The sequence below is a fragment of the Salvelinus fontinalis genome, chromosome 39, assembly GCF_029448725.1.
Source record: "Salvelinus fontinalis isolate EN_2023a chromosome 39, ASM2944872v1, whole genome shotgun sequence".
Lineage (NCBI taxonomy): Eukaryota > Metazoa > Chordata > Actinopteri > Salmoniformes > Salmonidae > Salvelinus > Salvelinus fontinalis.
In genome coordinates, this window is record NC_074703.1 from 24386162 (window position 1) to 24407879 (window position 21718).

Sequence of the window (21718 nt, forward strand, 5' to 3'; positions counted from 1 at the left end):
TGTGTTCTTGTGTTTTTATTTTGTAGTTGTGAAATGGACATTTCCCCCAGTATTTCAGCTAGAATCAATTGAGATAATCAAACCTTCAACATTTGTCAGGAAAGCTGTGAATGAACTATTCAGCTCATGGTTATTCCATCTGAGCTAGTTATAGCCCACCCTGTCTCAAACCCAGGCCATATTATGCAGCGTTGCTTGTCATGGGGCTTACGCACACAGACACACACCTCATTAATTCATTATGCCGGTGTCACGATACTGATGGTTTTTCAGAATTGATGGCTTCTACGGTTGTGGCTAGCACAGCTCCATCTAGTTGTCGCGTCAGGGACAAGTGTAGAATTTTAGCTAAGCCTAACCCTTTTCCTAACCTTGACCTAATTCTCAAAGGTGTTTTTCCATGACTGTATTAAGAATGTTGAAGGCTACAATGACTGGGAATGCATGTTTCTCTCCCTGTGCGCCACCTGCAATATGAAAGCACCTCGAGGGGAATATCATTTTCTCACAGAATACGAAAAGCTGACCAATTGAATAGAAAACTATTCTAATATGGAGTTGTATGATTTTGCTGTTGCTTACTCGTGTCGCTGGCTGAGGAAAATTACATAGATAATAAATAAAAAGTAATAAATACTAATAAAAAATTCCCAGAACCAAAGGTACTGTGTCTCAGCTCTGCCTGGCTCTCATTTGGAACATAGGTCCTGGCAGAACCTGAACCAATTTAACCCCTGGTGGTGATAGCCTACTGTCTCTGGAATTGGTGGCTTCTACGATTGTGGCTAGATGGAGTTCAGCTATGGACTTAACGTAGGTTAGGAGAACTAATGTAGCAGGTTAGGAGAAGTAATGTAGCAGGTTATGAGTAAAAGGTCTGAATACTTATGTAAATGAAATATATAAATTTTATTTTTAACAAATTTGCTAACATTTCTAAAAAACTGTTTTTGCTTTGTCATGGGTAGGGCTTTGTGGCTTTGTCGTGTGTAGATTGATGAGGGAAAAAATTAATACATTTTGTCATAATTCTAACATAACAAAGTGTGGAATAAGTCAAGAGGTCTGAATATTTTCTGAATGCACTGTATATGGTTTAGGGTTAGCGTTGGGTTAGCGTTAGGTAGGGGTTAGCGTTAGGTAAGGTTAGGGGTGAGGGTTAGCGTTAGGTAAGGGTAGGTGTTAGGGTTAGCATTGTGTTAGTGTTATGGTTAGTGTTGGGTAGGGGTTAGGGTTAGCATTAGGTAAGGGTAGGGGTTAGCGGTGGTAAGGGTAGGGTAGGGTTTAGGGTTAGCGTTAGCTAAAGGTAAGGATTAGGGTTAGTGTTAGGTAAGGGTAGGAGTTAGGGTTAGGTAAGGGTAGGGGTTAGCATTAGGTAAGGGTAGGGGTTAGCATTAGGTAAGGGTAGGGGTTAGCGGTAGGTAAGGGTAGGGTTAGTGTTGGGTTAGGGTTAGCATAATGTTAGGGTTTAGGGTTAGCGTTAGGTAGAGGTAGGGTTTAGGGTTAGCGTTAGGTAAGGGTAGGGTTTAGGGTTAGCGTTAGGTAAGGGTAGGTTAGGGTTTAGGGTTAACATTAGGTAAGGGTAGGGGTTAGCTTTAGGTTAGGGTTAGTGTTAGGTAAGGGTAGGGTAGGGGTTAAGACTTAGGGTTAGCGTTAGGTAAGGGTAGGGGTTAGCGTTAGGTAAGGGTAGGGTTTAGGGTTAACATTAGGTAAGGGTAGGGGTTAGCATTAGGTTAGGGTTAGTGTTAGGTAAGGGTAGGGTAGGGGTTAAGACTTAGGGTTAGCGTTAGGCAAGGTTAGGGGTTAGCTTTAGGTTAGGGTTAGCATTAGGTAAGGGTAGGGATTTGGGTTTAGGGTTAAGTATGGGTAGGAGTTAAGGGTTAGGGTTAAGTAAGTGTATGGGTTATGGTTTAGGGTTAGCATTAGGTAAGGGTAGGAATTATTAAGGGTTAGATAAGTGTATGGGTTATGGTTTAGGGTTAGCCTTAGGTAAGGGTAGGTTAGGGTTTAGGGTTAACATTAGGTAAGGGTAGGGGTTAGCTTTAGGTTAGGGTTAGTGTAAGGGTAGGGTAGGGGGTTAAGACTTAGGGTTAGCGTTAGGTAAGGGTAGGGGTTAGCGTTAGGTAAGGGTAGGGGTTAGCGTTAGGTAAGGGTAGGGGTTAGCGTTAGGTAAGTGTAGGGTAGGGTTTAGGGTTAACATTAGGTAAGGGTAGGGGTTAGCATTAGGTAAGGGTAGGGGTTAGGGTTAGTGTTAGGTAAGGGTAGGGTAGGGGTTAAGACTTAGGGTTAGCGTTAGGTAAGGTTAGGGGTTAGCTTTAGGTTAGGGTTAGCATTAGGTAAGGGTAGGGAATTGGGTTTAGGGTTAAGTATGGGTAGGAGTTAAGGGTTAGGGTTAAGTAAGTGTATGGGTTATGGTTTAGGGTTAGCGTTAGGTAAGGGTAGGGGTTTAGGATTAGCGTTAGGTAAGGGTAGGGGTTAGAGTTTAGGGTTAGCGTTAGGTAAGGGTGGGGTTTAAGGTTAGCGTTAGGTAAGGGCAGGGGTTAGAGTTTAGGGTTAGCGTTAGGTAAGGGTTTAAGGTTAGCGTTAGGTAAGGGTAGGGGTTAGGGTTTAGGGTTAGCTTTAGGTAAGGGTAGGGGTTAGGGTTAGCTTTAGGTAAGGGTAGGGGTTAGGGTTTAGGGTTAGCTTTAGGTAAGGGTAGGGGTTAAAGTTTAGGGTTAGCTTTAGGTAAGGGTAGGGGTTAGGGTTAGCTTTAGGTAAGGGTAGGGTTTAGGGTTAGCGTTAGGTAGGGGTTAGGGTTTAGGGTTCGTGTTAGGTAAGGGTATGGGTTAGCGTTAGGTAAGGGTAGGGTTTAGGGTTAGCGTTAGGTAGGGGTTAGGGTTAGCATTAGGTAAGAGTAGGGGTTAGCGTTAGGTAAGGGTATGGGTTAGCCTTAGGTAAGGGTAGGGTTTAGGGTTAGCGTTAGGTAGGGGTTAGGGTTTAGGGTTAGCGTTAGGTAGGGGTTAGGGTTTAGGGTTAGTGTTAGGTAGGGGTTAGGGTTCAGGGTTAGCGTTAGGTAAGAGTAGGGGTTAGGTTTAGCGTTAGGTAGGGGTTAGGGTTAGCGTTAGGTAAGGGTAGGGTTTAGGGTTAGCGTTAGGTAAGGGTAGGGTAGGGTTTAGGGTTAGCGTTAGGTAGGGGTTAAGGTTTAGGGTTAGCGTTAGGTAGGGGTTAGGGTTCAGGGTTAACGTTAGCGTTACGTAAGGGTAGGGGTTAGGGTTTAGGGTTGGGACATACCAAGGATCCCCTATTGCATGGAGGCATAGTGGAGACCAGGGCAAAATGGATCAGGTGCAACAGGTAGGCCTACATCATATCCAGTCATCAATATGTTGCTAGCAACAAGATAGCCTAATGTTTAGAGTTTGTGATATAGCTGATGATTAGCCCATTGGGGTAAATGTAGATTGGAAACCATCAGACTATAAAATCAAATCAAGTTTATTTTATATAGCCCTTCGTACATCAGATAATATCTCGAAGTGCTGTACAGAAACCCAGCCTAAAACCCCAAACAGCAAGCAATGCAGGTGTAGAAGCACGGTGGCTAGGAAAAACTCCCTAGAAAGGCCAAAACCTAGGAAGAAACCTAGAGAGGAACCAGGCTATGAGGGGTGGCCAGTCCTCTTCTGGCTGTGCCGGGTGAAGATTATAACAGAACATGGCCAAGATGTTCAAAATGTTCATAAGTGACAAGCATGGTTATTTACAGAAATGATGCTGTATCAGCTGGCCTACAGCAGGTGATCATGCTTCTTGCTGAATAGCACACCTCCCTGATGATATGGACCAATATGTTATTGGGCTAATTTCTGGAGGGGGAAATTATTTTATTTTCATTCATTTTGGAGTTGAATGTCCTTTTAAAAAGTCACCAGAACGGACCTTTTCACAGTCATTCTCCCCCCAAAACGTTTAGGTACATCTACGACCTGTAGACCTAGTATGCTGTGATACAGTATGTCCTTTAGTCAGTTTTTACTCAGTTTATTAGGTACACTCATTTAGTACACCTTTGCCTCCAGAACAGCCTGAATTCTCAGGGGAGTGGACTCTACAAGTCGGAAATGTCCCACAGGGTTGTTGTCCATGCTGACGCGATGGCATCACGCAGTTTCTGGAACGATAGGAAAATAATTGTGGTTCCAACCCCTGCTTTAGAGTGCAATAAAAATAGCATACAAGCAGTTTTACTATGACTTCTGCAGTGTATGGCCAGATTAATCAAGTCTAGAGCCCTGAGGAAAGAAACAAACATTTTGAAGGCCTCCCCACTTGGCATCAGAGAGACATTTTTGCCATTCAACACTCATTTCTAGCAATTCTACACATTTGTCCATGGGGCAGAGAGCATTTTGCAGTGTACAGCATAAAGTACAGTGCATTTATGTTCAAAACAACATTCTTAGGTAATACACAAATTGAGTTGATCATTGGTGTCAGAGGAGGCTGGTGGGAAGAGCTATAGGAGGATGGGCTCATTGGAGTCAAACATGTTGTTTCCATTCCAGCCATTACAGTGACCCTTCCTCCTATAGCTCCTCCCAGCAGCCTCTGTTTAATGTGGCTACCAATATCTGTGTGAACCAGGCCGATGCTGTGCATGTATCTAAGGGTAAAGATTTAATTTGGTTGAATAATATTATATTACGTTGTGTTGCGCCCTCAAAAAATGTTCCTTTTGATTCCTTGCCCAAAATTCATTCAACTTGTTGTTTCTAGTCATATTCATAAACATTTTAAACGTGAACGTTTTATACACACTGAGTGTACAAGAAATTAGGAACACCTGCTTTTTTCCATGACATAGACTGACTTGGTGAATCCAGGTGAAAGCTATGATCCCTTATTGATGTCACTTTTTAACCTGTTTCCTCCTCCTCTTCAGTTTACAATTGGCTCATTCATCCCCCTCCTCTCCCCTGTAACTATTCCTCAGGTCGTTGCTGTAAATGAGAACGTGTTCTCAGTCAACTTACCTGGTAAAATAACGGAAAAATTAAAAATAAATGCATCTACAATGATTGAAGTGGATTTGACGAAGGAATTTAAAGGCTTTTATTTAGCCTTTTAGTTTATTAGGTACATCACCCCGATCAGGAAAATGGTTCGCTCGTACAGATAGTGAGTCACGTGGCCGTGGCTTACTTTACAAAGCAGCCAGACAGGCGGTATGTTATACAGTATTTTGCGATCAGTCCGCGGACCCCTTGCAGTACCTCCCCTGACCCACAGGCGTCCCCGAACCCTATTTTATTAAGAACCACTGAGCTAGGCTACTGTGGATCTTGAGGCTCGGATTTAAGTCGGCCTATTATTGGTGGATTTGAAGTGTTTTTGCGGATTGATAGTCTATCCCTGAACAAGTAGGCTTTGTTTTTTTTAACAGAAGAGCCAAAATCAATAGTTTCCATAAATTGACATGACCAGTGTTTCGTTTATAGACCTACTGTAGGCTACGTTACTCTAGATGGCGGTAGTGCTCTATCTAGTGAGGCGCTCGCTCCTAAAGTCATGACACCATTTTATCACGTCTCGCACACCACGGTCATTGAACGGGAAAGCCTTTTTTCTTGATGAATCAGTTGTCTGACATTTGATCGTACCCCCGCCCGTAATAATTTTGGTTGTTAATCACCAATATATTGCATCGGCTTATCTGCAATATATCTGCACAAGTATAGATTGATCATTGCAACCAATATGCCTATTGATAAGAAATAACCTATCTATATGTAGCAACCCATGTATGTTGGTGTGAGCTTCAGAGAGGAATCAATGCTTGCGTTTTTTGTTGGCTATTATGCTTAAAGTAGATGTAGGCCTATTGTTGTCGTCTTGTTTTAAGACATTGATCTCAATCATAACGGATCAATTTAATGGGACTGTCTGGGCTGATGCATCAGAATATGACTGCTTAAATGTTGCATTCCAAACAGTTTCTGTGTCATTTATGCTACATATAAAAGGTGTCGGTGCTGATAAAGAGAGAAGGGGATATGCGGAGAGAGAGTGAGAGAGAAAAAGAGAGAGTTGGGAGACCAATCGCTGTTGGGTGGGTGTTTTTTTTGTGATTCATTTGGCGGAGACGCGCGCTGGCTGCTTGGCTGGACGGCTGCATGCGCTGTCCCTTTCAGCACCGAAAACCCGAGGCGCGTGCATCTATGAGTGGGATGCGAAGGAGCGAGGATCACTCAATCAAGTCACGGAAAAGCAGGTAGGCATTTTTGAAAATTACATATTTAGTTCAATAGTTTTCGTATGTCTGAGAAGGTCCCATCAAACATAATTTCTCCTCCCTCTCTCTCCCTCTATCTGAAGAATCCATCGCTCTTCGTCGATCTGCCTTTTTTTCTCTCCCTCATTGTTAAATTAATTACCCTCGATGGTTCTGCAAATCATCCCTTAAATAACTATTTATTCTTTCATTATCGACATGCATAGTTGATGTTGACAGTCCACGGTATCGTTAGTCAGAGTCGTGACCTGTAGCTAAATGAGAAGGGTTCAGGTTTGGGAAAGGACACTGCTGAGCTCCGCAATGAAGTTCCGATATTGACCCAAAGGAATGCGCTCTCTGCTCCGTTCCGCGCGCCAAGAAACAGCATCCCCTCTGATGCAATTTAGGAATGATCCATACACCTGATCTTATCCGTAGCACAAACGTCTTATTTTGTGATATAATTCATTATATGGGAAAATTAGATACAAAATAATTGGGATATGAATAGTTTGATTTTCAGAGCTCACTGAAAAGGGACGCATTATTTCACACACATGAACGACGCCGTCTCAATCTATAGACACCAAATGTTATATTGAACTTCAATTAAAAACATTACGGCTTGATAATGTTTTTATCTAATTATATGTAGCCTACCATGAAGACGTCATTAGGTCGTTATTTCTCTTTGGGGCATAAACACGATTTGTATACCGCAGCTCCCTGCTTCATGACACTGCTTTAATCAGTCGTATGTATCAGAGGGTGGTGGTGGTGTATCCCACATTGATCCCTATCGATCCCCGCAACAAACCCACGCAATCAAACTAACGCACCACTTCCACCACGTCTTCTGTGAGGAGTTCCGTTGCTTCTCTCATCTACAAGAACGGGTCAAGGGAATTGTGAGGATCACAAGTCAATTTAGGGGGGAACCGTTAGAGGGATTTGGGATGTGTTTGATTCGTTGCCGTTGGTTGGTGTCTTCACCTGCCTGTGATCTGAATGCAAAAAAACAAATGTCATATTCAACGGGTGCGGTGAGAGGGGGAAACGGAGGAGGAGAAGGAGGGAGAGGAACGGGCGGGGAGATGGGAGAGAGAAACGAGCAGAGGGAGGGGGATAAAATAGCAGAGGGAGGGAGAGAGAGAGAGGCGAAAAAGAGAGAGAAGCTATCACTTTGTGAAAAGAGCAGTGCGCTCCCCAGAGAACGTCTCTGTACACGAGGAAACCTAATAGAATGACCGGTAGACCGGTTGGTGCAGCCTGACACCTAGCGATTGGTGTAAATTAAAAAGTTAAATGGGCCAGCCTCTGCCTCGCAGGGTAATACTCCCTTCTTCTTACTGCCAACAATAATAACACTGCTGGAATGTCTACCATTCTGTCAATTATCTCTTACTACTGAGTCAAAAGTTCCAACCCGAGTAGGAATCAAATTAAATTTTATTGGCCAAATACACGTGATTAGCAGATGTTATTGCGGGTGTAGCGAAATGCTTGTGATAAGGTTTTATTGCAGAAGTGAAATACAATTGTGTAAAAGAAAACAATACGTTGAAAGATCCATTCTTGCACTGTAAAACCCAAGGCATTATGAACTCAAAAACTTATAGTAAAGTGAACTCAAAGTCAATGAAAAGTCATCATTACTTAAAATGTTTGTGGTACTAACTCAAAACTAAATGAGAATTCACATCAACTTTATTTTTTATAAGCTATTATAAAAAAGAACAAATAAACTTTTTTCCCAGCATGCTCTACTGCAGGTCGATTTTTTTTGGAATTGTTTTTAATATCTGTGTTTTTGCATGTACATTGAGGGATGGATTGATAAATCTTATGCAACACAAAGATAAACAAAGATACATTTTCTGAACTAATCTAATAATTTATTTGGATTTTTGCAACCCCTTACTGAAATTATTGTTCCAGTTTAAATTCAGTCCTCATCATTTCTCATAATATCGCAGTCATTGTGAATGCAGATTGTAGGTGAATGTGAATTCCAACTGTTAGATGTCCTAATTCTGTCTGGATTCCAATAGGAATTATACATCACTTTGCAAACCAGCATAATGTGACTTTAAAGTAGGTACACAAAGTTCTTGGAATATCCCAGGTTTTTCAGAAATTGTAGTTAGAAGAATCCTGGAAATACTTCAACCAGGACTTTTTTGAAAATCTGGGAAAGTTACTGTAATTTGGTTTGACCTCAAAATAAGGCCTTATACTTAACGTATTGTCATAAAGAGTTTAATGACAACATTCACCTAGGAACTTACTTGGTAAAGGCGACGGGACTGAAAATGAATCAATTCAACAAGCATGTCTCTGTCACTAACAAATACAGTCATGGGTGGTAACTCTACAATTCACTGGAAAAGGCAAGGCACACTGGGAAACTATATTGGGATGCGTGGCTTAGTGGGGGCGTTACTCAAAGTGTTCAAGCTCATACGACTCACCGTGACTAGAGTTTTTGAGTAAAGACTACAGAATCACTTTAAGTAACTGTACTCATGTATATTAAGTGCAACGGATTTCCTCAAAAGTTTTGAGTAATGACAGCACATTGGGGTTTACAGTGTATGCATGAATACAGCCTGAATAGCCAATTAGGAATATAACCAAAGCATAAAGGTGCACTGTTTTATATTAAAATGCGTGTGCCTCACCCAATTGCATTAGTTAAAGTGCTTGGTAAAGTGCTATAGTAACGTTATCCTTTCAAGGTAAATTATTCATTTATTTCATAGGTGTGTAATTAGCAACCATAGGGACTATACGCTGTACAAAATATTATGAACACCTGCTCTTTCCATGACGGACTGACCAAGTGAATCGAGGTGAAAGCTAGGATCCCTTATTGATGTCACTTGTTAAATCCACTTCCATCAGTGTAGATGAAGGGGAGGAGACGGGTTAACGAAGGATTTTTAGGCCTTGAGACAATTGAGACATGGATTCTGTATGTGTGCCATTCAGAGGGTGAATGGGCAAGACAAAATATTTAAATGCCTTTGAACGGGGTATGGCAGTAGGTGCCAGGCGCACCAGTTTGTGTTAAGAACCGCAATGCTGCTGGGTTTTTCATGTTCAACAGTTTCCTGTGTGTATAAAGAATGGTCCACCACCCAAAGGACATCCAGCCAACTTGACACAACTGTGGGAAGCATTGGAGTCAACATGGGCCAGTATCCCTGTAGAACACTTTCAACATCTTGTAGAGTCCATGCCCTGATGAATTGAGGCTGTTCTGAGGGTAAAAGGTGGTGGTGGGGTGGGGTGGGTGGGCTTCTTAATTTTATAGTACACTCAGTGTATCTGAAAGTGCTGTTTGTGTGGAATGGTGAAATATGGGTACATAGACGGGGAGGGAGGGAGAAATATTGCCACGATGTCCGAATATACATTAGGATATTTATATGCAATGATGCAGCAGTCCCCTAGCGTCTCAGCATCCTAGAATTGTGCAGCCGGTTCAGCCCACACAAGCATACTGCGCGGCATCTGTGCCTTTTGGAACGCACACGGGCGCGCGCAAAAGTGGTCATGGCGCTCAGCGGGAAGTCTAGACTCATTGACCCAACACTGCCGTGTTTATAGCTACGAATGTGAATTTCTCTGATACATTCTAGTGTTATATTAATATGCTCTTCTATCTATCTCAGAAGAATATCCACACATTTGACTATTTTGGGGAACCTCGTGTGGTCAAACCATAACAGATCAAACACACTATTAGGAAGGCCCTCTTCGTCTCAAGGATGGTCTTTCCCTCATGCCTTTCTTTTGTCTGAGGATTATTGAGCGATGATATGATATGAATGATGAAAGTTTATTAGCGGGCTACAGAGAAACCAGGCCGCCAGTGGATATAATATTTTGAGGTAAAGAGGGCACCCAGTAGCCTAATCTGATTGGCCAGCAATGACATCACTTCCATTCTTGAAGGACATTCAAAGCGGGAATGAGACCAGCAAGAAAACTAAGAGAGTTAAACCAAACCTGCTCCACGAAAGCCTTGCCTCTTCTCACTGACTCACATACTAGGATGGCTTGCTACATCATTACTGTACTGTTTCTGATGATAATGATTAGGTAGCTGAGGTGACACCTTCCAGGTGTTGATTCCCATGCAGCTGTCTGTCAAACAGGTGTAGAACCAGTAGATGTTTATACTGAATGATTACACACTGAGTAACCTTCCCTCTGTCCACGTGAATAATGCATTCTGGACCATTGTTGATGTGTTTGACAGGCTTGGCACTTTGTGTTTGACAGGCTTGGCACTGACGGATACGATGGACTTGTCAGAGGGACAGGATTGGCGGTTATGTGTGTGTGTGCGTGTGCGTGTGCGTGTGCGTGAGGGGGGAGAGGGCTGTACTGTGTGTGTGGCCAATGCTCATCTCTCTTGCTCTTGAATCTGGAAGACAGGCGTTGCAGCATGAACAGTGATTTGTGTGTGTGTGTGTGTGTGTGTGTGTGTGAGGGAGGGAGGGAGGGAGGGAGAGACTGTGTGTGTGTGTGTGTGTGTGTGTGGGGGAGGGAGGGAGGGAGGGAGAGACTGTGTGTGTGTGTGTGAGGGAGGGAGGGAGAGACTGTGTGTGTGTGAGGGAGGGAGGCAGGGAGAGACTGTGTGTGTGTGTGTAAGGGAGGGAGGGAGGGAGAGACTGTGTGTGTGTGTGTGGGGGGGGGGGGAGGGAGAGACTGTGTGTGTGTGTGTAAGGGAGGGAGGGAGGGAGAGACTGTGTGTGTGTGTGTGTGTGTGAGGGAGGGAGGGAGGGAGAGACTGTGTGTGTGTGTGTGAGGGAGGGAGGGAGGGAGAGACTGTGTGTGTGTGTGTGTGTGAGGGAGGGAGGGAGGGACTGTGTGTGTGTGTGTGAGGGAGGGAGGGAGGGACTGTGTGTGTGTGTGTGAGGGAGGGAGGGAGGGAGGGAGAGAGGGAGAGACTGTGTGTGTGTGTGTGAGGGAGGGAGGGAGGGACTGTGTGTGTGTGTGTGAGGGAGGGAGGGAGGGAGGGAGAGACTGTGTGTGTGTGTGTGAGGGAGGGAGGGAGGGACTGTGTGTGTGTGTGTGAGGGAGGGAGGGAGGGACTGTGTGTGTGTGTGTGAGGGAGTGAGGGAGGGAGAGACTGTGTGTGTGTGAGGGAGGGAGGGAGGGAGGGAGAGAGGGAGAGACTGTGTGTGTGTGAGGGAGGGAGGGAGGGAGAGACTGTGTGTGTGTGAGGGAGGGAGGGAGGGAGAGACTGTGTGTGTGTGTGTGAGGGAGGGAGGGAGGGACTGTGTGTGTGTGTGAGGGAGGGAGGGAGGGAGAGACTGTGTGTGTGTGTGTGAGGGAGGGAGGGAGGGACTGTGTGTGTGTGTGAGGGAGGGAGGGAGGGAGAGACTGTGTGTGTGTGTGTGAGGGAGGGAGGGAGGGAGGGACTGTGTGTGTGTGTGTGAGGGAGGGAGGGAGGGACTGTGTGTGTGTGTGTGAGGGAGGGAGGGAGGGAGAGACTGTGTGTGTGTGTGAGGGAGGGAGGGAGAGACTGTGTGTGTGTGAGGGAGGGAGGGAGGGAGGGAGAGAGGGAGGGAGAGACTGTGTGTGTGTGAGGGAGGGAGGGAGGGAGAGACTGTGTGTGTGTGTGTGTGTGAGGGAGGGAGGGAGGGAGAGAGGGAGAGACTGTGTGTGAGTGTGTGTGAGGGAGGGAGGGAGGGAGAGAGGGAGAGACTGTGTGTGTGTGTGTGTGTGTGTGAGGGAGGGAGGGAGGGAGAGAGGGAGAGACTGTGTGTGTGTGTGAGGGAGGGAGGGAGGGAGAGAGGGAGAGACTGTGTGTGTGTGTGTGTGTGTGTGAGGGAGGGAGGGAGGGAGAGAGGGAGAGACTGTGTGTGCTAGATGACTGAGGCACTGACTGCTTCGTGTTCTCTGTGTGTGTATCTTGCAGGGTCTGCTGAAGATGTGAGTTCAGGATTACAATCGCTGCAGCTGCACTCACCGCCACCGCTGCCTCCTCTCTCTCTCTCTCTCTCTCTCTCGCCTCTCTCTCCTCTACTGGGACATGCATGCCTCATGGGCCTGGGACATCTTAGAGCTGCCTGCTAACTCCTCCCCCGGGGCACTGACACCCTTTCACCCATGATCCCGGCCACAAACTCCACAGTAACTCCTCAGTAACTCCTCCCACAACCGCCACCCAACTGTTACCATGGCGTTGTCGGAATCCCAACGCCTTCCTTCCTTCCTCGCCACACGCCACTTCCTTTTCCACTTCCTTGCCTCATGTTCCTGGCTCCTCCCTCTGGCCTCTCCTCAGCGAATCACGGACCCCGCCATCGGTACTGCGCCCAATCAGGAGTACGCCCACTCCATCCGACTGGAAGGCGACATCATCCTGGGCGGCCTGTTCCCGGTGCACTCCCGGGGGGGCGGCGGCGTGCCCTGCGGGGAACTAAAGAAGGAGAAAGGGATCCACCGTCTTGAGGCCATGATGTTCGCCATCGACCTGATCAACAAGGACACGGAGCTGCTCCCCAACATCACCCTGGGGGCCCGGATCCTGGACACCTGCTCCAGAGACACCTACGCCCTGGAGCAGTCGCTGACCTTTGTCCAGGCCCTCATCGAGAAGGACGGCTCGGATGTACGCTGTGCCAACGGCGACCTGCCCATCTTCGCCAAGCCTGATAAGATCGTGGGGGTGATCGGGGCGGCGGCCAGCTCCGTGTCCATCATGGTTGCCAATATACTGAGGCTGTTCAAGGTAAGGACACTGGAACGGGTCTGGGTTGGTTTCTGGTGGGTATGGTTTAGTTTGACTTGAGTTTGGTTGGGTTAGTCAGGCCGGGTCTGGTTTAGTTTGACTTGAGTTTGGTTGGGTTAGTCAGGCTGGGTCTGGTTGAGTTTAACTTGAGTTTGGCTAGGTTAGTCAGGCTGGGTCTGGTTGACTTTGACTTGAGTTTTGTTGGGTTAGTCAGGCTGGGTCTAGTTTAGTTTGGCTTGAGTTTGGTTGAGTTAGTCAGGGTGGGTCTGGTTTAGTTTGACTTGAGTTTGGTTGGGTTAGTCAGGCTGGGTCTGGTTTAGTTTGACTTGAGTTTGGTTGAGTTAGTCAGGCTGGGTCTGGTTTAGTTTGACTTGAGTTTGGTTGAGTTAGTCAGGCTGGGTCTAGTTTAGTTTGACTTGAGTTTGGTTGAGTTAGTCAGGCTGGGTCTGGTTTAGATTGACTTGAGTTTGGTTGGGTTAATCAGGGTGGGTCTAGTTTAGTTTGACTTGAGTTTGGTTGAGTTAGTCAGGCTGGGTCTAGTTTAGTTTGACTTGAGTTTGGTTGAGTTAGTCAGGCTGGGTCTGGTTTAGATTGACTTGAGTTTGGTTGGGTTAATCAGGCTGGGTCTGGCTTAGTTTGACCTGAGTTTGGTTGAGTTAGTCAGGCTGGGTCTAGTTTAGTTTGACCTGAGTTTGGTTGGGTTAGTCAGGCTGGGTCTAGTTTAGTTTGACCTGAGTTTGGTTGGGTTAGTCAGGCCGGGTCTAGTTTAGATTGACTTGAGTTTGGTTGGGTTAATCAGGCTGGGTCTGGCTTAGTTTGACCTGAGTTTGGTTGAGTTAGTCAGGCTGGGTCTGGTTTAGATTGACTTGAGTTTGGTTGGGTTAATCAGGCTGGGTCTGGCTTAGTTTGACCTGAGTTTGGTTGAGTTAGTCAGGCTGGGTCTAGTTTAGTTTGACTTGAGTTTGGTTGAGTTAGTCAGGCTGGGTCTGGTTTAGATTGACTTGAGTTTGGTTGGGTTAATCAGGCTGGGTCTGGCTTAGTTTGACTTGAGTTTGGTTGGGTTAGTCAGGCTGGGTCTGGCTTAGTTTGACCTGAGTTTGGTTGGGTTAGTCAGGCTGGGTCTAGTTTAGTTTGACCTGAGTTTGGTTGGGTTAGTCAGGCCGGGTCTAGTTTAGATTGACTTGAGTTTGGTTGAGTTAGTCAGGCCGGGTCTGGGTTAAGAACCCTGCCGGTTTCAGTGTGCGTGATGTCATGGTTTGTGTTTACGTTGGTGTTGGTGTTGGAGCCATGCATGGATCTTTGTGTTGTGTTTGTGTGGATACTATGGCACTGTGTGTGTAGGTGTTGAACACCAGCCACTGTGTGTTGGATGTAGGGGGTCTCTTTACAGTGAAATTGAGTATATTACTGGCTGCCAGGGCCGGGGCTTCATCATGTCTATCTCCCCTCCTCCTCCCCCTCGTCAGATGGATGTATATTGTTCCAGCAGGATATTACCCTGGCCTGTGTCTGTCAGTCAGAGCCATTATTGTGTTCTAGAAGCAGCCTGGCTCCTGACATAGATTCTCTGGTATTACACACAGAGGCGCCACTTCAGCCAGCCGTGCTCACTCACTACTGCAGGCAGATACAGTTCAATTGTGACAACCAATTAAAATACTGTCAATCTTATTAAAGAATACTCCACTTCACTCTGCCCCCAGACCCGGAGACTGTGTGTGTATGAGGTTTTGGGCGTGGGAGTATGCTGTTAAAATTTGATCTATGCTAGACTGGTCTAGACTGGGCTTTCTAGAACATGGAGAAACAATGAAATCAATTACTGTCTCGGGTACAAAAGCCAATTAATGGTAGAGTGGAGTGGTTGTAACAGAGGAGTGTGTGTATATGAGCACAAGAGTGTGTGTGTTCCCGCCGTCATTAGTCGAACAAGGTTGATTGATGCGAGTGCAATGTGGAAATATGTGTCTCCTAATGATCCATGTGACATTCTCAGCTATGCATCTTTGTCTTCTTTCTCTCTCTCTCTCTATTCTCTCTTTTTTATTTCTCTCTCTTTTTTTATTTCTCTATCTCTCTCTCTTCTCTCTCTCTTTCTCTCTCTTTTTATTTCTCTCTCGTCTCTCTCTTTATTTCTCTCTCTCTCTTCTCTCTCGTTTTTTATTTCTCTCTCTTTTTTATTTCTCTCTCTCTCTTATTTCTCTCTTTTTATTTCTCTCTCTCTCTTCTTTCTCTGTTTTTATTTCTCAATCTCTTCTCTCTCTTTTTATTTCTCTCTCTTTATTTCTCTCTCTCTCTCTTTTATTTCTCCCTTTCTCACACATCACTGCCCTGGTTCTGTGTGAGTGGCAGTGCTGTATTCTAAACCTGTGCATAATAATACTAAACATGATTTAGGGAGGATTCTGTCATGGACATAGCACACACAGGGCCTTGATTTTGGGTCGCATTGCCTCGTTCTCATTTTATTAATAGGATTTAGAGCAGGGGATTGGTAGCCGTGTGTGTTTGCATTGTAGCATTTCTGTGTGTGTGTTGTGTATATGTATACACTGAGTGTACAAAACTTTAAAAACACCATCCTAAGATTGAGTTACACCGCCCCCCCCCGCCCCCCACAGGGATGCTGACTCCAATGCCTCCCACATTTGTGTCAAGTTGACTGGATGTCTTTGGGTGGTGGACCATTCTTGATACATATACGGGGAACAGTTGAGCGTGAAAAACCCAGCAGCGTTGCAGTTCTTGACACAAACTGGTGCGCCTGTCACCTTCTACCATACCCCGTTCAAATGCACTTAGATCTTTTGTCTTGCCCGTTCACCCTCTGAATGGTGCACATATACAATCCATCATCGACTCTGGTTGAAGTGCTTTCACCTGAATTCCCCTGGTCAACCTGTCATGGAAAGAGCAGGTGTTCTTAATGTTTGTGTGTGTGTTAATGTGTGTCTCTCTCTCTCTCTCTCTCTCTCTCTCTCTCTCTCTCTCTCTCTCTCTCTCTCTCTCTCTCTCTCTCTCTCTCTCTGTGTGTGTGCATTGTGACATATCTGTGATTGTGTGTGTGTCTCTCTGTGTGTGTGTGTGTGGGTGTGTGTCTGTGTTTGTGATTGTGTGTGTCTGGGTGTGTGTGTGTCTGTGTCTGTGTGTCTGTGTCTGTGTCTGTGTCTGTGTGTGTGTGTGTGTGTGTGTGTGTGTGTGTGTGTGTGTGTGTGTGTGTGTGTGTGTGTGTGTGTGTGTGTCTGGAAGGATGGATTGTGCTCCGTATCACATTACTATGTAGATGCTTTATCTGCAGCTTCATGTCTCATGAATGATGCAGAGTGTGTTGACGTCTGGAAATAGCATGTTGGAGAAGATGTCATACTGGGTGGCATGGGCCAGCTAATCTCCCTACTGGAGCCCCCAGACTCCCTTAGTCAGCACAGAGGAGAACCCAGATGCATTGAGCAGCATGGTAAACCCAAATGGGGAAGCCCAGCGATGGTGGAAACTGTGAGGAATTAGATCCAAGATGGAGGTCGGATGGATAGAGGTTCCTGCCCCGGATATTTCAAACACAACATACAACATACCTACATCTCCCACTCAGCCCGGAGTTCTTCACATCCCAACAACAACCAGGAGATCTTATTCGAGAGGAGAGACTGGCTGCTTCCCAAATGGCACCCTATTCCCTATGTAGTGCACTACTTTTGAGCAGGGCCCATAGGGCTCTGGCCATAAGGAGTGGACTCCTTAGGGAATAGGGGGGACACAAAAGTAGACTCTCTCGGCCTGTCTCAAATAAGATTGAGCATGCTGCTGGTGGAAACTGGGAGAAATGAGATGGAGGATGGATGTGTGGACGTTCCAGCCCTGGATACCCCAACCAGACACAACCGTTTCACCCCAGTAACCCTTCCTCTTTGCTGGTCCATGTTTCACCCCCTGTCTCTCTATAGAGCAAGGCTGGTAGTGGACACAGACTGTGGGTATCTCCTCCCTTCATTGGCCCCTGTAAGGCAGGTTAACCAGGCCTACACCTGTCCGGCCTGCCTGGCTGGTTGGGTATTGATTGAGAAGCTCCAGAGGTGCCAGGTTGGTAATTATACTGGATCACTGTGTAGACAGGTTCGGGGTCCATTCTCTTTCAACTATTTCAATTGAACAAAAGGTCAGATAGAAAGGGAACGTTAGTGATGTCTTTCCCATAATTGACCTTGCTATTCAAAATCCATTTGTGTTGGGGAGGAACAAGGGGTGCCTGTGTGTGCACGTGTGCGTTTGTGTGCGAGTGCATGTGTGCGTGAAGGTTTAGTAGATAACGCGGCACTCCAACAATGCAGCGTCTGGGTCTGGAGCAGTATTATCTGCTGTGATGTGTCATATTACCCATAGTCTCTGTATTACTGTGTTATTATTGTCTGATAGGATGAGGAGAAGATCACTGCTCCTAGTCTATCCATGAATCTCTCTGCTCCCAACGACCCAAGAGGGAGGAGGATTGAGGGGGTGTAAAGGAACAATTATTTCATAGTCTTGGCGAGGGCAAATATCAAATTGGCGAGGGCAAATATGTCCAGGCCCCCCGGAACGTGATGCTGTAGTTGAACTAAGAACGCGCTGATAAAAGAGGATCATTTCAAATACTGCTCAGCGAATTATTAACCAATCGCGGTGCTCCGTTACACTCCGAAGACAACAACTAGATTGGAACGGAATTAACAAATACATGCTCATGAATCATACATGGCACATAGTGATGATTTCGCCCTCTGCATTGAAGAGTTTAAAGGACAGAGTTACTGATGGCCAGAAGGCAAGACTTCAGAGGATGTGATTGGACAGGTCCAGACAGGAAGTGTGCTAATATGTGTCTGTTTTACTGTGAACTGAGTTAGGGAGGACGAGAGAGAGATTTAGAGACTGAGAGAAGAGAGCGATTGAGATCAACAGAGAGAAATCGAGAGAGCGTCTCGGGAGTCTGATGATTGTGCCGTTGATCTCGTTAATGATGAGAGAATTAAGTAGCTGATAATGAAGCCAGGAGTTCTTCACATCACATCACAACAACAACAACCAGGAGATCTCATTAGAGAGGAGAAACTGACTGCTTCCCAAATGGCACCCTATTCCCTGTGTAGTGCACTACTTTTGACTCTCTCTGCCTGTCTCAAACAAGATGGCCGCCACACCCCAGAGAGTGACGGCCAGGCCCTCACTAACGAGGAGAGCGCTAATTGTCCGTCTCAAATGATTTATTTTCAGCCAGGACGACCTACTGATGATTCATCAAACGAGCTCCACTGGCAACACACACACACACACACACACACACACACACACACACACACACACACACACACACACACACACACACACACACACACACACACACACACACACACACACACACACACACACACACACACACACACACACACACACACACACACACACACACACAGGTTTTTGAGTGAAGTTTGTTTACTTGTCTAACAGTTTCTCCTCAGGCTCTTTGGGAGTGAGTCGAGGTCACCAGAGTTTGTTTTTATAATCAACCTGATTCTGGAAAGCCTGGTTGTAGAATGTGTGTTTGGGGCAACTATCCCTTTAAGAGAATGGGGGTAACAAGTGTTTTTGGGTCAAGTCTGTAAGGAAGTTGTGTAAGGGGTGAGAGTAGTGTGCTTGGGCTACTGTATGTGTGTCACGACTCACAAGTGTGTGTAACGCGTTTGTGTGAGGGGATTGTGTAGTGGATGTGGGTGTGAATGTAATATGTGTGTGATTGTCAGGAGTGTATTTGGGGTGCATGTGTTAGGTTTGTGAGTTTGTCTGTGTTTGTGTGTATGTGGATGTAGGACGTGTCTTTGAGGATTGTACTTGGGCTGAATGTGTAAGATGTGGTGAGTTTCAAAAGTCTCTGTGAGGAGTGTTCTTGGTCTGTTTGTGTTAGAAGTGTGTGTTAACAGTGTTCTTAGACTGCTTGTGTTAGAAGTGTGTGTGTGTGTGTTATAAGTGTGTGTGTTAGCATTGTGCTTGGTCTGTGTGTGTTAGAAGTGTGTGTTAACAGTGTTCTTAGACTGCTTGTGTTAGAAGTGTGTGTGTGTGTGTTATAAGTGTGTGTGTTAGCATTGTGCTTGGTCTGTGTGTGTTAGAAGTGTGTGTTAACAGTGTTCTTAGACTGCTTGTGTTAGAAGTGTGTGTGTGTGTTATAAGTGTGTGTGTTAGCATTGTGCTTGGTCTGTGTGTGTCAGAAGCTTGTTTGCGGCGCTGTTCTCTGAGACTTGTCACCTGCCTCTAAGGAGGCCCCCAGGGTTGAGCAGGAGATGTGTGAACTCTAGTGCCTGACTGAAAATGACTCCGTAGGCTGCCTCTTATAAACCACCTGTCAGAGTGACACACTGCAAAACAGCTCCCCATGCATGGCTTGTGCCTGAGAGAGAGACTGGCTGGTTATCATTAGGAGGTATATCTCTATGGCTAGTCAAAGCAAGATGGTTCCATGGCATGAACAAGAGCTTTGTTTTTGTTGTTGAACAACAGAAGGAGACTAATGGGAGTTTGATGCTCAGTGGTTGGTTGTCTTGGTTGTGATGAGTGATGGAATAGTCCCAAAGGGCAAACCACACGCTAAATCACCCGCACCTCTGTACTTTACAAGTAATTAGAAAATATTCAAATTCTGTACTTGACACAGGTTTGTGCACTGGCTCCTACTGGCTCCTACTGGTTCCTAGGGCTCCTAGGGCTCCTACTGGCTTCTACTGGCTCTTACTGGCTCCTAGGGCTTCTACTGGCTCCTACTGGCTCCTAGGGCTCCTACTGGCTCCTACTGGCTCCTAGGGCTCCTACTGGCTCCTACTGGCTCCTACTGGCTCCTACTGGCTCCTACTGGCTCCTAGGGCTCATAGGGCTCCTACTGGCTCCTACTGGCTCTTACTGGCTCCTAGGGCTTCTACTGGCTCCTACTGGCTCCTAGGGCTCCTACTGGATCCTACTGGCTCTTACTGGCTCTTACTGGCTCCTACTGGCTCCTACTGGCTCCTAGGGCTCGGTTAGAAGATAGGGAACGAGGAGGTTGGAAGAGAACGAGGGGAAAATAAGGGAAGAAAGATGAACTCTCCTCTCTTTTCTCAGCCTCCTGCCCAGAGGGAGCTGTTTCTATGTTTTATCAGCACCTCAGAATAATTTTTAAAAGGGTTGTGGGAAAACATGGAAACAACATTAGTGGAGGAGGAGAGAGAGCTGAAAATAGGATGAAAAAACAGTGAAAAACGTATTTTCTGTAGGCTGTGAATACTTAAATAGAGGTTAAATGGTGGTCGGCAGCACGGCACTATGGTGTGCATCATTCACAACTAAAGGTGCCAAATTACTCTAAATCTAGTGTATAGAACCTGTTTCAAATGATCCGTTTTACGCTCAACATAGTCACTCCATATTCACACTTGCTCAGGAATGGGAAAAATATCTCTTCTATTTTATTCAGCTAAGTTCAATTATAATCTTCTTACTATAAAATCCTAAAATATAAAATAATGTCAGGGGACTTAAGCATATCTTGTCTGCTAAAGGAACAAGCCTACAGCCTATAGCATGGCACATGGCCTACTGTATGGTAATCTGGCTAACTCATATTCTGTTCTTCTGAAATAACTTTTCTACATATCATCATGTTTCTTTAGACCTGCCGAAAATAAACAATGGATTTATTGTGATGGTGTATATTCAGTTAATTTATTAGACTTTTTAAAATGTAGATGTTCCCAATGTGCCCATCAGCAGCGTGTGTGTGTGTGTGTGTGTGTGTGTGTGTGTGTGTGTGTGTGTTTGTGTGTGTGTGGAGGCCTGCAGATGCTAAACGTGTTTATGTTAATAAACGGTCAACGACTGTGGGACCGGCAGTCTTTTGCATGACAATAACCGGCTGACAAAAGGTCATCACCGCCACAGCGAGAAGTAGACTCAGGATTGTCTCCAGAAACAGTTCAAAATGAACAGAAACGTCACAAAATGTCGTCTCCTGTTCTCTCGGAACCCATTTCCGGATTCATACAGGAAACATGTGATCAGGATGCCTCTGTGTATTTTCTTCCTCTCTACTATCCCCTTATCACATATCCCTCTGTCAATGGGTGGATTTACTGATTTTACAGGGCCTTCGGAAAGTATTCCGACCCCTTGACTTTTTTCACATTTTGTTACGTTACAGCCTTATTCCAAAATGCATCAAATAAAACATGTCCTCAGCAATCTACACAGAATACCACATAATGACAAAGCGAAAACAGATAATTTTTTAGCAAATGTATAAAAAATAAAAAACAGGAATACCTTATTTACATAAGAATTCAGACCCTTTGTTTCTACAACTTGATTGGATTCCACCTGTGGTAAATTCAATTGATTGGACATGATTTGGAAAGGCACACACCTATCTGAATATGGTCCCACAGTTGACAGTGCACGTCAGAGCAAAAACCAAGCCATGAGGTCGAAGGAATTGTCCGTAGAGCTCAGAGACAGGATTGTGTCGAGGCACAGATCTGGGGAGGGGTACCAAAACATTTCTGCAGCATTGAAGGTCCCCAAGAGCACAGCGGAGAAGGGCCTTGGTCAGGGAGGTGACCAAGAACCCGATGGTCACTCTGACAGAGCTCTAAAGTTCCTCTGTGGAGATGGGAGAACCTTCCAGAAGGACAATCATCTCTGCAACACTCCACCAATCA

The 21718-nt window shown here is 45.6% G+C and overlaps 1 protein-coding gene across 4 annotated transcripts in view; it reads left to right on the forward strand.

The window, feature by feature from the left end:
• Nucleotides 1-6079: 6079 nt before the first annotated feature.
• LOC129838763 (metabotropic glutamate receptor 8-like) overlaps nt 6080-21718 on the forward strand; it is a 370637-nt gene continuing 354998 nt past the window's right edge. For 2 of the 4 annotated variants that reach the window (XM_055905924.1, XM_055905923.1), the window contains exons 1-2: nt 6085-6250; nt 12189-13004. In XM_055905924.1, the coding sequence (XP_055761899.1) occupies nt 12450-13004 (555 nt within the window). In that variant the 5' untranslated portion in view covers nt 6085-6250; nt 12189-12449. Of the gene's footprint in view, nt 6251-12188; nt 13005-21718 lie in introns of all 4 variants that reach the window. The other 2 variants (XM_055905928.1, XM_055905925.1) reach the window with 2 other exon arrangements.